General features: G+C 40.9%; 1 protein-coding gene across 4 annotated transcripts in view; it reads left to right on the top strand.

The window, feature by feature from the left end:
• Herc2 (HECT and RLD domain containing E3 ubiquitin protein ligase 2) overlaps positions 1 to 16,149 on the top strand; it is a 173,911-nt gene that overhangs the window by 38,636 nt on the left and 119,126 nt on the right. For all 4 annotated transcript variants that reach the window (XM_052713854.1, XM_052713856.1, XM_052713853.1 and 1 more), the window contains exons 11-17: positions 3,020 to 3,208; positions 3,752 to 3,903; positions 6,656 to 6,813; positions 6,905 to 7,018; positions 10,501 to 10,752; positions 13,385 to 13,578; positions 15,136 to 15,336. In XM_052713854.1, the coding sequence (XP_052569814.1) occupies positions 3,020 to 3,208; positions 3,752 to 3,903; positions 6,656 to 6,813; positions 6,905 to 7,018; positions 10,501 to 10,752; positions 13,385 to 13,578; positions 15,136 to 15,336 (1,260 nt within the window). The remainder of the gene's footprint in view (positions 1 to 3,019; positions 3,209 to 3,751; positions 3,904 to 6,655; positions 6,814 to 6,904; positions 7,019 to 10,500; positions 10,753 to 13,384; positions 13,579 to 15,135; positions 15,337 to 16,149) is intronic.

Here is a 16,149-nt window from a genome sequence, read left to right as displayed (position 1 = left end):
TGTCTGTCCTTCCATCCTTCCTTCTTTTCAAAACAGGGTTTCTCTATGTAGCCCTGGCTGTCCTGGAACTGATTCTGTAGATCAGGCTGGCCCTGAACTCACAGAGATCCACCTGCCTCTGCCTCCCAAGGTTGGGATTAAAGGTGTGGGCCACAATCACCCAGCTGAAATTTGGTATTTCTGATAATGGTGGTTGGAATGTTTAAATGTGTCTATAGTTCAAAGTGTTGGTCAGTGCTCTGAGGGGGTGATGAGGTACTAGGACATGCAGGGAGGAGTGAAGAAAATAGACAAACATTCAGAAATGCTTGCATCAAGTGGGCCATGTTTACTTAGATGGAGGGCACCTATAGCCCTGAAACTGAGTGCAGTTTTGTGTAAGTGTAAGTCCAGTATATGGAGGAGAGGCTAAGTGAGTCTTAGTGGGAGCTCTCTGCAGGGGAGCAGTCTTGGGCTGAAAATATCTGGGAAGGAGGAGGAAGGTGCAGTGGATGTTTTCTGCTTGCATTGTTGTCTTAGGGTATTTATTGATGCAGCTGAAACACCATGACCAAAGAGCAAATTGGGGAGGAAAGAGTTTATTTGGCTTACATTTCAGCATTGCTGTTCATCACTGAAGGAAGTCAGGGCAGGAACTCAAACAGGGCAGGATCCCGGAGGCAGGAACTGATGCAGAGGCCATGGAGGGGTGCTGCTTTTTGGATTGCTTCCCCTGGATTGTTCAGCCTGCCTTCTTACAGAACCCAGGACTAGCAGCCCAGGGGTGGCACCACCCACATGGGCTGGGCCTTCCCCCCATTGATCACTAATTGAGAAAAAGCCTTACAGCTGGATCTCATTGAGGCATTTCCTCAACTGAGGCTCCTTCCTCTGATGACTCTAGCTTGTGTCAAGTTGGCACACACAACCAGCCAGTACAACTGTCAACAATGGTACCCTGGTTGGAGGAAGGCTTTTCCATTCTCATGAGTCTGAGGCGTTTGAGTCCTGGACATGGCTGTGCTTATGTCGATAGCATACTTATTCAGGACTTAAATCTACTCCCCACAAGTACACAGGGCTTAGTGACAGAATTTAGGGGCCTTAGAAAGCTCACTTTTGTCCACATGACAACAGGCTTCCTGCCATCTATAGGGAAATTCCAGAGAACCTTTTTTTTTTCTTGTTTTTTCAAGACAGGGTTTTTCTGTGTAGCTTTGGCGCCTTTCCTGAAACTCATTCTGTAGCCCAGTCTGGCCTCGAACCCACAGAGTTCTGCCTGCCTCTGCCTTCTGAGTGCGTTCACCACCACCGCCCATCCAGCCAGAGAATCTCTTTTTTATTTTAGTGCTGAGAATCAAACCCATGGCCTTGTTACCTCTAATCACACATGCTGTCACTTGAAGTACTTAGTGTATAATAATGCTGGTTATAATGTAATAACAATGCAGTCATATTTTATGTAGAATGTGTAACTAATAGTAACGGTGGTAGTAATGATCGGCCTGTGTGACAAGAATCTGGGGTGTGCTTGCCCATCAAAGACACCACATGTGAACACAGCTGCTGATGACAATGTTTGCCCTGTTGTGTTCTTAAAAAAAAATGAATGGTTGGGATGGTGTTGTTCTTGTTAAGATTATACAGAGTAATCCTGGCTTTCAATCCAAGTTTGTTTAGCTTTTTATTTATAATATGAACAGAAATTCCTTAAAAGAAAAAGAAAAGAAACAAACAAAACAAAAAACCAACAAGCTGAATAGTCTGGGCGGTAGTGATACATACTTTTAATCCCAGCACTTGGGAGTCAGAGGCAGGCAAATCTCTGAGTTCAAGGCCAGCCTAGTCTACCTCGTGAGTCCCAGGACAGCTAGGGTGACACAAAGAGACCCTGTCTTTAAACAAAACAAAGCAATTCAAATAACCCCAAAAACCAGTCCCCCCCAAAACAAACCAAACCAAAAAAACCCCAAAAAACCCAAACAAAACAACAAAACATATGCTATAAATAAAACAGCCACATGGTTCAAAGCCAGGATTGCATGTGACAGTGCTTCTGTTTCTTCTGACTTCCATGTGCCCAGCATGGAAGAGTTACATGTCTGTAACTCTTCTCTGTGCTCTGGAATGAACATGGTAGCGGTAGCACATCACAGTTACTATGTAGCTTCTTTGTTTTTTTTTTCCTCTTTAGCTTATTCTTCTCACCAGATGGATATACTGTAATCTTTCTGTACCAGTAAATAGAGATGGTCTCTTATTTTTTAAAAGCTGTTTTTAATAAATACGTTGTGTGTGCTCTATCCATCTTCTTTCTCTTTCTTTCCTCTTCCTCTGCTTCCTCCTATTGTTGTTATTACTACTATTTTGAGACAGTGTCTCACTCTGTAGCCCTGGCTGGTCTTGAACTCACAGGATATGCTTATCCTTGTCTCTGGAGTGCTGTGATCAATGGCATGTGCTACCACACCTGGCAATACATCTTTGTGTTAATAAGTCTCCTTTTAATGGACACCTGAGTTATTGACAGAATTGACAGAATTTTGCTACCCAGATACTACCGTGGTGGCTGATCTGGTACATGTTCCTCTCTTTATCCCCGAGTGTGCATGCATATGTGCCTTTGCAATATGTTAGTGAGGTAACCCAGTGTGGGCTAGTTATCTTCAGGTTGTTCCCAAATAGCTTCATCCTGTCACTCCTACCAATAATGGCATTTACTCCCAGCCTTATGTTTGTGTTTTTGATTTTCTGCCAGTTTTGACACAAAATATCGTGATGGGTTTGAGCATTGAAAAATATGTTGAAAGTCCAGCTTTTGAATGGTACTCTTGAAATGAAATATTATGGACAAACCCAAGTAGCTTACCATTTAACTGAGGTAATATGAAATGTTCTGAGTTATTTTGATGTTTTCAAACAGTCTCTTTACTTGTTTTGTTTTTAGCTTCCATAGTATCTCAATATTAGTCCTGGACATTCTCTTACTCTAAAGAAAACGTTTGTATGTGTTCTTTTTTTTTTTTTTTTTTTTTAACAGGGATCATTGCAAGAGGTCATAGGTTGGGGGTTAATAGGATGGAAATACTATGCCAACGTGATTGGTCCAATCCAATGTGAAGGCCTTGCCAGTCTGGGGGTAATACAGGTGGCCTGTGCAGAAAAGCGTTTCTTGATCCTGTCCCGAAATGGCCGTGTGTACACACAGGCTTACAACAGTGACATGCTGGTAGGTGCTCAGTGTAGTGTGTCTGCATGCCTCCTTCAGTGGTGGGGTCTCTGCTCTAGATGCCACATGGTATAGTATTTTTGGCTGATGGTTTTTGTTCATTGTATATGGTTAGTCCTGTTAAATTGTCCCAGTTATGAGGATTATTAACAGGATTTAAGATCAAGAATTCCATCAAGTAATTCCATTTGTTAAGCACAATTGCTTTATAAACCAATTTTTCATGTGTAAGGCAGTTAACAGAAAAAGAATGGGTTCTGATGAGGATGGTGGTGCGTTGAGATATGTGTGCTCTCATTTAAGGAAAGTACTTGAGCTATGTGTCTGTGTTACACTGGCTGTCAGCTCCATTCTCACACCAGTACTTATCATCCCATGGAACACTTGGAGAATTCTTATTATTCTCTTGGTGCTGGAATGGAGAACAGGTCAGAGCCCTGGAGGTTCCTAGTTTGAGTATTTGCTCAGGGAGAATGTGAATGGGGAGAGTCATTCTGTTTTCATTCTCCATTACTATGACTGACTAATATTTTACCTTCCTAGGCACCACAGCTGGTCCAGGGTCTTGCCTCCAGAAACATTGTGAAAATTGCTGCCCATTCTGATGGTCACCACTATCTGGCTTTGGCTGCCACAGGGGAGGTGTACTCCTGGGGCTGTGGGGATGGCGGAAGACTGGGCCATGGAGACACTGTGTATGTACAGCCATTTCAGAAACTGATGTGCTCTCTGGGTATCCATATTCACAACAGAATGGAAAATGTCAGGGGTGATTTCCAGCTGCCTATTGGGATAAGGAGGGAGACATAACACGATGTGTCCATTTTCTTTCTTTCTTTTACCTCAAAACAGGGTCCCATGTTGTCGGTTGTTTTTGCTCTTTTGGCTTTTGCAGGGCCTGCCCCCCAGCTCCCAAATAAATCACACACACAAGCTTATTTTTAATTACAAATGCCCAGAATTTAGCTTGGCTTGTTTCTTACCAGCTTGTCTTAACTTTAAATTATTCCATCTACCTTTTGCCTCTGGGCTTTTATCTTTTCTTACTTCTGTATATCTTACTTTCACTCTTACTCCATGGCTGGCTGTGTGGCTGTGTGGCTGTGTGGCTGTGTGGCTGGCCCTTGATGTCCTCTCTCCTGTTCTCTTGCTCTTTCTTCTTCTCCTTCAAGATTTCTCCTCCTCTCTGCCTGCCAGCCCCACCTATCCTTTCTCCTGCCTTGCTATTGGCTGTTCAGCTCTTTATTAGACCATCAGGTGTTTTAGCCTGGCAAAATAACACAGCTTCACAGAGTTAATCAAATGCAATATAAAAGAATGCAACACATCTTTGAATCATTAAACAAATGTTCCACAACATAAACAAATGTAACACGTCTTAAAATAATATTCTACAACAGTCTCATTGTGTAGCTCAGGCTATTCTAGAACTCACTATGTACCCAGTCTGGCCTTGAACTCACAGAGATCCACCTGCCTCTGCCTCTGTCTCCTGAGTGCTGGTATTAAAGGTGTGGGACACTATGTCCGGCATATGTCCATTCTTGATGACTGACTCTTTGGGAACTTTGCCACAAATGGAGGGTGTTCACTTTGCCAGCATTAGCAATGGCTAGCAACTGTACCCTCCATCTTGTTTTCTAAATAAAACAAATCCCATATATTGTCCTGTTGTTCACACTGTACCTGTCTCCTGCCAATAGGACCTGTGGAACCATGATATGCTTTATTTATTTATTTTGTGTATATGAGTGCTCTATCTGCATATGCCAGGAGATGGCATCAGAGTCCACTATAGATGGTTGTGAGCCACCATGTGGTTGATGGGAATTGAACTCAGGACCTCTGGAAGAGCAGCCAATGCTCTTAACCACTGAGCCATCTCTCCAACCCCTATGATGTGTTTTTAGAAGCATAAAAATCAGTTTTATCTTACTGGGTGGAAGGTTTTGGTTAGCATGAAAGAATAGAGGTTAAACAGAAAATGGATATTTTAAATGCTTAGGGGTAAAAGTTGAGAGATCTGCCAGTTCCCACAGAGTAATGGAACCATTTTACATGGTACTGCAAGGTAGATGTGCTGTCTCTGGGGCCATCTTGCTCCATGAGGTCAGAGCATGAACAAGAAGCAGGCAGGTCAAGTTAGAAACATTTCAGTTCCCACTGTCTATGAGTGGGTAGAGAAGAGACTGGAGGGTGTATGGCTTGTTAATACTGTGGGGACGGAGATGGAGACTCACTACTGAAAATATTCTCTGGGAAGAATCTCAGTGTGCAAGAAAAGTACTGATTTGTGAGGTACATTATTTTAGAGTTCAGAAATAACTCCAGAGCTACATGTAAGAAATTGAGAAAAATGAGGTAAAACTAGTGAAAAAGAAAAGTTTGGAATGGCTGTTATTTCCAGGCTGTACAATGGAATTGACATGACTCTAGAAGCACCAAGGTACAGGACAGCTGTTTCCTTGGAGGTATTTATAATATACTACTTTTAAGGTATTCTTAAGGAAATTAAGATTAGTTGAGATTGTTAGAATGATTAGCTTGCCTTGCTCTTGGAGTTGAGGGAAGGAAAAAGGTCAGTGCAGGTGGCAGGAATTGGAGAAAAACTGGTGGGGGAATTGTACCTGGAGCTGAAGAAGATTGGGAGTGATTGGCTTTCCTCAACTGTGCCCATTCTTATATGTAGTCGTAAAGTGAGCCAAGCATGTCTTTGAAAATGTTGTTTATCATAGGATGCATATGCAGATTATAAGCATGAGAAGTTTTGCTAATTGGATTTTTGTTTTCAGTTATGAAGATTTTGCTATCTTTATTTCCACAAACTTTTTAATCTGTAAAATCTAAAATTCCGTTGTATTAGTAAGCTTTGCTCACTTCTGCCCATGTTTCTCTTTCTCTCTCTCTTTTACACACACACACACACACACACACACACACACACACACACACACACCCCAGACTGACAGTTGGGAAGGTTTTGGCAAATGCATGCAGTGTAGCAGCCTCCACAGTCCCGAGAGAAGGTGTTACTGCTGGTCCCAGGTCTGTCTTGGTGCCCTTTGCAGTCATTCCCTGATCTCCCCTCTAGCTTCTGTCAGCCTTTGTCTTGCTCTCTGTTCAGATTATTTTTTCATTTCTAGAACTGATTATGGACAGTCATGTAGGAGTTTGTTTCTGACTTCCACAATAATATTTTGTAGTATAGCCATGTTATTGGGTATGTCAGCAGTTCATTGCTTTGTGGTTGGGGACATTAGGAGTAGAGCTGTTAGTTCATCGTTGAAGTCTTTAACAGATACTCTTGCTGGATCCAACTTAGGAAGTGGTGATGTTCTGTGTTTGAGATAGAAAGGCAAAACAGCCTTCTGCTCTGATCACCTATTTGCTTTTTTTTTAACTCTTAAGAAATGCCTAAGATGTTATTTGTTGCCTTCCTTCCCACAGGCCTCTGGAGGAGCCCAAGGTGATCTCAGCTTTCTCAGGAAAGCAGGCCGGGAAGCATGTGGTGCACATAGCATGTGGGAGCACGTATAGTGCAGCCATCACTGCTGAGGGGGAGCTGTACACCTGGGGCCGTGGGAACTACGGCCGCTTGGGCCATGGTATGTCTATGGTACATGACTGCAGTCATGAATCAGGAGGAGGTTACTTCTCCTGAGAGGCATTGAGAATGACAGTTGTATCTCTTTCAAGGCTCCAGTGAAGATGAGGCTATTCCAATGCTGGTAGCTGGACTTAAAGGACTAAAGGTCATCGATGTTGCCTGTGGGAGTGGGGATGCTCAAACCCTGGCTGTGACTGAGAATGGTATGTAGAGCTTGTGCTGCCCTGGGCAGTTTCTTAGGGATGTTTGTGGCTGTTACCTGAGTGAATGAGTTTGGAGTTGCATGGACCTCCTGAGGCTGCGCTCCCCTGTCACTTTTTTTAGGTTGGTGAGTGTATTGGTTACTTTTTTGTTGCTGTGGTAAAACACTATTATTAAGGCAATTTGTAGGAAGAAGAGTTTATTATTTTATTGGTTCTTCGAGACAGGGTTTCTCTGTGTAGCTTTGACTGTCCTAGAACTAGCTCTGTAGACCAGGCTGGCCTTGAACTCACAGAGATCCCCCACCTTTGCCTTCTGAGTGCTGGGACTAAAGGCGTGCACTACCACCATCTAGCATGGAAGAGTTTATTTTGACTTACATTTCTAGAAGATTAAAGTCTATCATGCCTGGGAGGCATAGCAGCAGGCAGGCAAGGCATCTGGAGCAGGAACCTCAAAGATCACATCTTGAATGTAAGCACAAAGCGGAGAGAACAAACTGGAAGTAGGTGAAGCTTTTTACTCTCACAGTCTGCCCCAATGGCGTGCTTCCTCCAGCAAGGCTGTACCACCTAAGCCTCCTCAAGATGGCGACAACAGCTGGAAAGCAAGGGTTCTAGCCCAAAATTATGGGGAACATTTCTCATCCGAACTACCACAATGAGGGTCTCGGTGACTTTAGTGCAGAGGCCAGGAATTTCCCAGGATTTGGGTTCTTGAAAGCAGATGGCTGCCTAGTGGCTACCACCTTTCTTAGTGGGTATTATTTTTTGACTAAAAATTACAGCTAAATAGAATAATTGACATTCTGAATTGTCTCATTTTTAATATATCTCCAACATTTAGCCATTATTACCTCATTATATCCAATCTTTTGTAGTCATTGTACCCTTTACAATCTAATGTGAAATTGCTTGTTTTTAATTTCAGCTTCCTCTTTGTGTTTGTTAGTGAGATTGTATATATATATTTTTTCTTGTAGTACTGTGAATCTTGGATCCAGGATCCAAGTACTGTACCATTGAATTCCATCCCTGCCCATTCATAGTTATGTATTTTTTTGTTTATTAGTGAGATAGTATCTTGCTAAGTAGCCCTGACTGTCTCTGAACTCATTTTCCTCTTGGATTGGCCTCTGTATTTCTGGGGTTATAGGTGTTTGTTGCCATACCTAGCTTTTTAATATATATATATATATATATATATGTATTATATTTTTCTTTCTTGAGAGTTCATATAGTTGCTCAGGTTTGATGGTCAGAAATGCATCCATTTTGTATAATGCATCTGTCTGACTGCATTACAGTATTCTCACTCCTGCACCTTGTCAGTCCTTGCATCAATGGGGAATTTCTTACTCTGCTTTCTCCCACAGAGGTTCAATGACATGTTGAGAATCGACTTCTGAGAATATCTCTGGTGCAAGATAAAAATCTTTTCGTCACTTCCATGCTCACCTAGAGCCTGCTGTTGGTAGAACAGACATTTTCAGAATTATTGTGCTTCTGCTGCTTTTTGAGTCCTAGAGAGAGTAGTCATCTTCATTAGTTTTCAATGTCCACTATTGAATGAGTCATATTTTACACAACTATTGACTAAGATGGCGTGGTTTTGTTTTGTTCTGTGACAGTCTTGCTGTTTTGTCCAGGGGGCATTGAACTCTTGGTCCTACCTTCTTCAGTTCTCTGAGTAGCTGGGACGACAGTGTAGGAGTTACAGTTCCTGGCTAGGCTGTGCAAGTTGTGCTCCGGTGTTGTCCTTGGTATTCCTTGTGAAATTTTGTGATGATAGTGTTTGTGGCTAGGAATAAGGTTATAAATAAACATTGCTCACCTCATACTTGTGCTTTTCTGTACAAATCGTACAGGGAACCATCCCTGCTGCATGATTGTGTTCAAGAAGACTAGTGCAATAGAAGCATTGTGCCCTGGGCAGTCTGGTCTTGGGTGATAGGCTTGCTGAAAATGTTGGTTCAGGTGTAAACAACAGAATTTTATCTAGGACATAGAAAACTAGGTATATATTCTGAGATAAGTGTGCACACTGAGTTTTTTTCACTGACCATCTAATAGTGTATTAGTTACAGTTTTCAGTTTAGGTGAGGGATTAGCCTGGCTTGACGATTAGCATTGTATTGGAATGCATCCAAAATAGCTGGCTTATGTGTTGTTTCTAGGTATTTTCCAGTGACAGTATAGTTGGGTCATTATGACAGCCCGTATCACCCACAAAGGCTAAATAAAAATACCATCCTATCTTTAAGAAAAAGATAGTTGATCTTTGGTTTGGACAGTTGAAAGTAGATTGAGAATTGAGTTCTTCACAAGAAACTGAAATTTTCTTTCTAATTTTTTTCTTCTGGACTTTCTCTTAGAACTTTCATCAATACCTGACTGAATAGCTTTTTTTCCCCCTCCGGTTTACCTTTACTAAGGTTTTGCAAATTATTCAGCTCAGTTTTTAATTTTTTCGAGACAGGGTTTTTCTGTGTAGTCTTGGCTGTCCTGGAACTTACTCTGTAGACCAGGAGGCCTCAAACTCATAGAGAGCTGCCTGCCTCTGCCTCCTGAGTGCTAGGATTGAAAGTGTATGCCACCACTGCCCAGCTTATTCAGCTCAGTTTTAAAGATTACTTTTGTGATTTTTTACTGTACCCTTTTTTTTTTTTTTTTTTTTTTTTTTTTTTTGGTTTTTGGAGACAGGGTTTCTCTGGTAGCTTTGCGCCTTTCCTGGAACTCACTTCGCAGTCCAGGCTGGCCTCGAACTCACAGAGATCCACCTGCCTCTGCCTCCCGAGTGCTGGGATTAAAGGCGTGAGCCACCACCGCCCGGCTACTGTACCCTTTTATGTTGTATTTAATCAAGTTACTTTGCATTGACATTTGCTATTGGAAACCACTGTAGTGTGGTGGGGACAGTAGTGTGTAGACAGACTGCAGAGTGGTCAGCAAGATGGCAGCAGTGCCACATACCTCAGTGTTTGTGGTTTTTGGAGCAGTGTAATTTTGTTCTGTGTTTAGTGTTTAGTTGAAACAGCAGCATTGGTCCCAAAGAAGTTAGTTTTGCATTTAATTGAAATAAAAAGAAAAACCAGCTTTTACCTTTAAAATTTTTATTTTATGAGTATCAGTGTTTTGCATGTAAGTGTGAACGTGAATTGTCTGTGTGTCTGGTGCCTGAAGAGGGCAGAAGAGGGTACCTGGAACTGGAATTAAGGATGGCTATGTGTGCTGGGTGGGAACATGAGTCCTCTGCAAGAACATCAAGTATTGTAAACTACTGTGCCATTTCTCTAGCCTAGTTTCCAGTTTTTCAATTGTTAATATAGCAACCTGAAATGTAAGTTCGATTACATTTAGTCAGTAACCTGTGTAGTATTGGCAAGATTGATTTATGTGTTTTATGGGTTATATTATTTTCCATCATTTGAAACTTCCATTGAGATGTGCAGTGATTTTTATTTAAATACATTTGTATTTTCTAGGCCAAGTGTGGTCTTGGGGAGATGGCGACTATGGGAAGTTGGGCAGAGGCGGAAGTGATGGCTGCAAAACCCCAAAGCTGATTGAAAAGCTTCAAGACTTAGATGTCATCAAAGTTCGCTGTGGAAGTCAGTTTTCTATTGCTTTGACAAAAGATGGCCAAGTTTATTCCTGGGGAAAAGGTGACAATCAGAGGCTTGGGCATGGAACAGAAGAACATGTCCGGTATCCCAAACTCTTGGAAGGTTTGCAAGGTGATTGCAGGTGTAAAACTAAAGTCCTTATGTATATATTCTTTAGAAGTCTTCAGTTTTCTTTTCTAAATGGACATAAACTCACAAGATACTCTTACATCTTGATAGATATAAATAATGGAAAGTGGCTTATCTGTTCTAATAAATGGCCTAAAATTATTCTCATCAAATTTAACTTTTAATTCATTTAGTTTGAGACTCATTGTGCTGCATGGTCGCAGTGGGAAGTAGGCTTGATTCCTCCTGGGTTGGTCTGATTTGAACTTGTCCTTGGTGAGTAAGCTGTAAATGCTTGGTTACAAAACTCTTTTATGCAGTGGAGACTGAGGGTGAAAGGGAAGTCATTGTGTGGGTGTGAGTACAGGGTCTTCTGTAGTGTAGTGCTCACTGTAGCATAGAAGTGGACCATCTTGAGAGAGCCCCTACATAGTCTCAGGCACTCTTGCCAGGAATGACATGTTTGGAGATGGAACCATTAAAACCATGGCATTTAGATCATAGGAAGGACTTTTTATAAAGAGAGAACCTCTCTTTTTGTATAATGTTTGGCCTGTGGAATTTAGGCCCTCTTCATCCTATCTTAAAGGGAAGCTGGTAAAATACAGATAAGTTGAGAAGAAAGCAAAGAAGGATGAGGTCAGTGAGTCAGGCAAGGTCAGTAGTGTATGTCCTGTGGGCCCTGTTGTCTTTTATTTAGTTTGGAGGCGGGGAGTCAGGGAGGGGGGCAGCCTTTATCTTAAAGGGCCAGTTTATATATTTGCTAAAGGAGTGGCCTGCTGTGTTCCCATAACAATTTATTCAGAAATACAGGATTTGGCTTGCCTTTTGTTTCAGGGCTGATTCATTTTTCCTTTCTCTGTTTCCATTTCTTTATTGAAAGGGTTTGGAAATAAGGCTTTTAAGTGAGACTTAAAATTTAACTTGTTAGTTCTTTGCTGACCAGTTTTATTTTATAGCATGTTAAACCTTGGTCACTGGGATTCTTCTGTGCTCATCATTATTTCCCAAGCTTCTGAGATACGTTGTAGAATAACACATTTCACCCTGTTATGCAACTCTACTGGAGTTCAGTTTGCATCTTATTTACATTTTCCTCCATTAATACAGAAAATGTAGTTTGCCAGTTATTTACTAGAAGTCATTTAATATTTTACTATAGTAATATTTAAATTATGGTTGCTGTTAACTTACAGTAGTTTGAACTTAATAGGTAACAGATTTTTTTTTGAAAGTTTTTAAAATTTATTTTATGTGTATGGGTGTTTTGCCTGTATGTATGTATATTTATCATGTGCATGTAGTGCCCTCTGAGGTCAGAAGAGGGTGTTGAAACTTCTAGAAGTGGAGTTTCAGGTGGTTGTGAGCCACCATGAGGGTTCTGGGAACTGAACCTGGGTCCATTGGAAAAGCAGCCACTGTTCTTAACTGTTGAGCTATCTTTCCAGCCCAGGTAACAATTTATTTTTTTTGGTTGATTTTATTGACATTATATGGAAGCATGCTTTATGTTGATTATGTCACCTATAAGAAAAGGTATAATGCTTTTCTAATAGTACATAAATAGAAAAATATTTAAATCATGTGACTTTGCGAAAAGAATAGGTTTCCTTTTAAGAAAAGTTCCTTAGTGAAGAGTATGCTTTGCATGACTACATCTGGGGGGATTGGAGAAAAAAAAATCTGATAACTAAAAATATTATTGTCCCACCAACATAATTACAATGTCAAAATTTGTGGGACTGACGAGTTGGCTCAGCCAGTAAAGACACTTGCTGCACAAGTGTAGTGATCTCTGGAACCCACAAAGGCGGAATAAGAGAAGCAACTCTATAGACTTGCCCTCTGACCTCCACTGTGGGCTGTGGCATTCCTTCTCCTGCCCAGTAATCAATCCATCAAGCAGTCAGTAAATTAATTAATTATGAGAATGTTTTGGTGGCCAAGCATGTTTAAAAACATTTCCTCGAGCCGGGCGGTGGTGGCGCACGCCTTTAATCCCAGCACTCGGGAGGCAGAGCCAGGCGGATCTCTGTGAGTTCGAGGCCAGCCTGGGCTACCAAGTGAGTTCCAGGAAAGGCGCAAAGCTACACAGAGAAACCCTGTCTCGAAAAACCAAAAAAAACCCATTTCCTCAAGAAACCTATCTCTTAAAGGAGCCGAAGGAATGCTACTTTAATTATTGTCTCTCATCCACTGGAAATTCTTGAATAGTGCAGATGAATCAGGCTTAATCTTGTGATCTTCCTAGTTAATTACAGAGGCGTGTCTTTGTATGGTGTGTGTATGTGTGTGTGTGTCTTATCCTACATGAGTATAACTAGGGATATGAACTTAGAAAAATCATACTGTCTCTTTTTGAATAAAATTCTAAATAAGGAGCAGAAAAAAGATTCTTCATACTATAGCATAAGCTTATTTGTGAACTGTGTTCTTAACAAATTATAATTGATGAAACATGACGTGTATTTTAATAGCATAGTCAAATCAAGTAAATTGAGCTTCATATTAAATGAATGTGTTACCTGTAAGAAGTTAATATTGAATGCTTTCTGTCCTGTATCTGTGAGCAGATGTCCTTCTTAGAGCTAAGGCCATAGGCCTGATGGTGTAACTGTGCCCATCTTCTCTCTAGGGAAGAAGGTGATTGATGTGGCTGCAGGCTCTACCCACTGCCTCGCTCTGACAGAAGACAGTGAGGTACACAGCTGGGGGAGCAATGATCAGTGCCAGCACTTTGACACTTTGCGTGTCACCAAGCCAGAACCTACTGCATTACCAGGACTGGATACCAAACACATAGTTGGAATTGCCTGTGGGCCTGCCCAGGTACGCACTACATAGTTAGGTTTCGTGTTTTGTACAGTTTTGTTTTCCAAATGTTCATGTCTAGTACGTAGAAATAGCAGTTTTTGTGTGTCGTCTTTCTGTCTTGCAGTTGTTCCAAACCACATAATACTTGATTGTCGTTCCTTTAGTGCTTTCTTCCATTAGGTTGTTTGTAGAAACAGCATATTCTCCCCCCACCCCCTTCCCTCCCTCTAGCTCTTCATTGTTGGCTGTGGGTTGTTCCTTTTTTTGGAAAGTACTCTAAATGGGTGCTGAAATTCATTAAAATTTTTTTTCTTCTCAGATTATAGAAGTTGATGTAGTTTTCTTTTTGGAAAATACTAATTTTCAAATACTGACTAATTCCTGTATTAATGGTATAACTGTTGTTCATGTTTTATCATTTTTATGTTTCTAGGTTTTCCTTATTAATATTTTATTGTTATTTATGGTTGTATGTGTGTTTATACTCATCAGGTTTATTTGCATGTAGCTTTCTTCTTACTTGATTTCTGTCAGGGTAAAGCTGGTCACATAAAAAGAATTGAGGCATGTTCGCTGTGTTTCCTAAAAGAGATTGTGTACAGTGCTATTTCTTCTTTAAATGTTTGTCTGTGAATTCACCTGAGCCTAGAAATAAAACTAGAAATGCAATTTCACAGGAAATTCAATTTCTTTAACAGATAGCATCTGTGGTTTCTGCTTTATGTGTGGGTTTTCCTGGTACTGGTACTCAGGAATTGTTCCATTCTCTTACAGCTGTTTATATATAAGGGTGTTTTTGTATTTTCTACTTGAGGTCATATGCCACTTGGATACTAGTAATGTGTATATTTTTTGTTTGTCAGCTTTTCCCCCCAGAGGTTTAATTTTGTTGATCTTTTTAAATAATTATGTTTTAGTTCATTTTTTACCTCTTAATTTTTTTTTTTAAGTATGTTGCATTTTCTTCTTTTCTAAGTATCTTTCACTTCAGCTTGCTTCGGGCTCACTCTGTTCACTTTCAGGTTATTTAAAGTGGTATCCTGCATCATTGGGTTTAGCCCTTTTTTTTAATCTCTAAGCATTTGATGCTATACGTTTTCCTCTAAGTAGTGATTTAACTGTACCCTTTGTGTTTGCTTACAAAACTGTATACATTTTATTGTTTCTGGGTGAACTGTTCTATAAATGTCAGTTAGATACAGTATACTGATGGTATACTTCAGTCTTGTTCTTTGGAAGGTTGTGTACATACACCTAATATGTCATCTGCTTAGAGCTGCTGTTGTACCATTGTAAGTGGGTTGACTACTCACTTCTATCCATTAATGTAGATTAGTAATTTTGAGAGTGAAAACAACTTGGAGAAAGCTTTTCACATTTTCAGATGTGGAAATGAGGTGGGATGGTGAAACAGGAGAGAAGTTGGAAATAGTATGTGAGCTAGGGGACATAGAGGGATGAGTAAGTCATAACTCCAGGCATTTCATCATACCTAGTGGTGAGCCTCTCCAGTAGAACAGACCATTTACGAACTTATAGATTTCATGTTCGGTTCTTTTTTTTCTTTCACAGAGCTTTGCATGGTCATCTTGTTCTGAGTGGTCCATTGGCCTTCGTGTCCCTTTTGTGGTGGACATCTGCCCAATGACTTTTGAGCAGCTGGATCTCCTGCTACGTCAAGTAAGTGAGGGAATGGATGGCACCGCTGACTGGCCCCCACCACAAGAGAAGGAGTGCATGGCTGTGGCAACGCTGAATCTTCTACGACTTCAGGTGTCAACTCTTTGCTGCATTCCTACCCCTTTATAAGTGCCTCGGGAATTCCTAAGCATATTCATGGGTTTTCAAAGTGTGAGTTTTAGCTTGTTAGGTCAACTGGTAATGAGACGTTTAAAGTATGTTAAAATATGGTTATGATGGAGAAATGTGTATAAGGCTTAAAATACATGATCTTGTTTTGTTTTTCCTGGAAGTCGGCCATTGCATACAGGTAAGAGTATGTACAGGTTCAGTTATTGCTGCTGTACTTACCTTCCTTACATTCACCTGGGGGAAGAGTATATGTGGAGGAATACCTTTGTGAGACAGTAGGTGAAAGAGAGAGGTAAACCCCAGCTGAGAGACCAGAGCTATATTAGTACCCTACAGTGAAGAATGGCTACAAAAAACACCTAGACTCTTCTGTCTCCCTTTCTTCCTCCTGTAGCATGACCCTAAACTGGCCTTTCTATTATATAGATCCAAGGTGTACTGTTACTTTGTTTGCCTTTGAAAGAGGACATTTTCTTTCTTTCTTTTTCTTTTTTTGGTTTTTCAAGACAGGGTTTCTCTGTGTAGTTTTGTGCCTTTCCTGGATCTCACTCTGTAGACCAGGCTGGCCTTGAACTCACAGAGATCTGCCTGCCTCTTGCCTCCCGAGGGTTTTTTTGAGACAGGGTTTCTTCATGTAACAGTCCTAGCTGTATTAGAACTAGCTCTGAGGACCAGGCTGGCCTCAAACTTACAGATTTAGAATACAGTCTAATTTTGGACAATTTTTTTGAATTATGTGCATATATGTGTGTCTGTGTGTGGGTATATGCATGT

This window comes from Peromyscus californicus, unplaced genomic scaffold (assembly GCF_007827085.1).
Source record: "Peromyscus californicus insignis strain IS unplaced genomic scaffold, ASM782708v3 Scaffold_4__1_contigs__length_199733344, whole genome shotgun sequence".
In the NCBI taxonomy this organism is placed as follows: domain Eukaryota; kingdom Metazoa; phylum Chordata; class Mammalia; order Rodentia; family Cricetidae; genus Peromyscus; species Peromyscus californicus.
The sequence above is the reverse complement of the archived record's forward strand: the minus strand, read 5'-3'. Positions and strand labels throughout refer to the sequence as shown.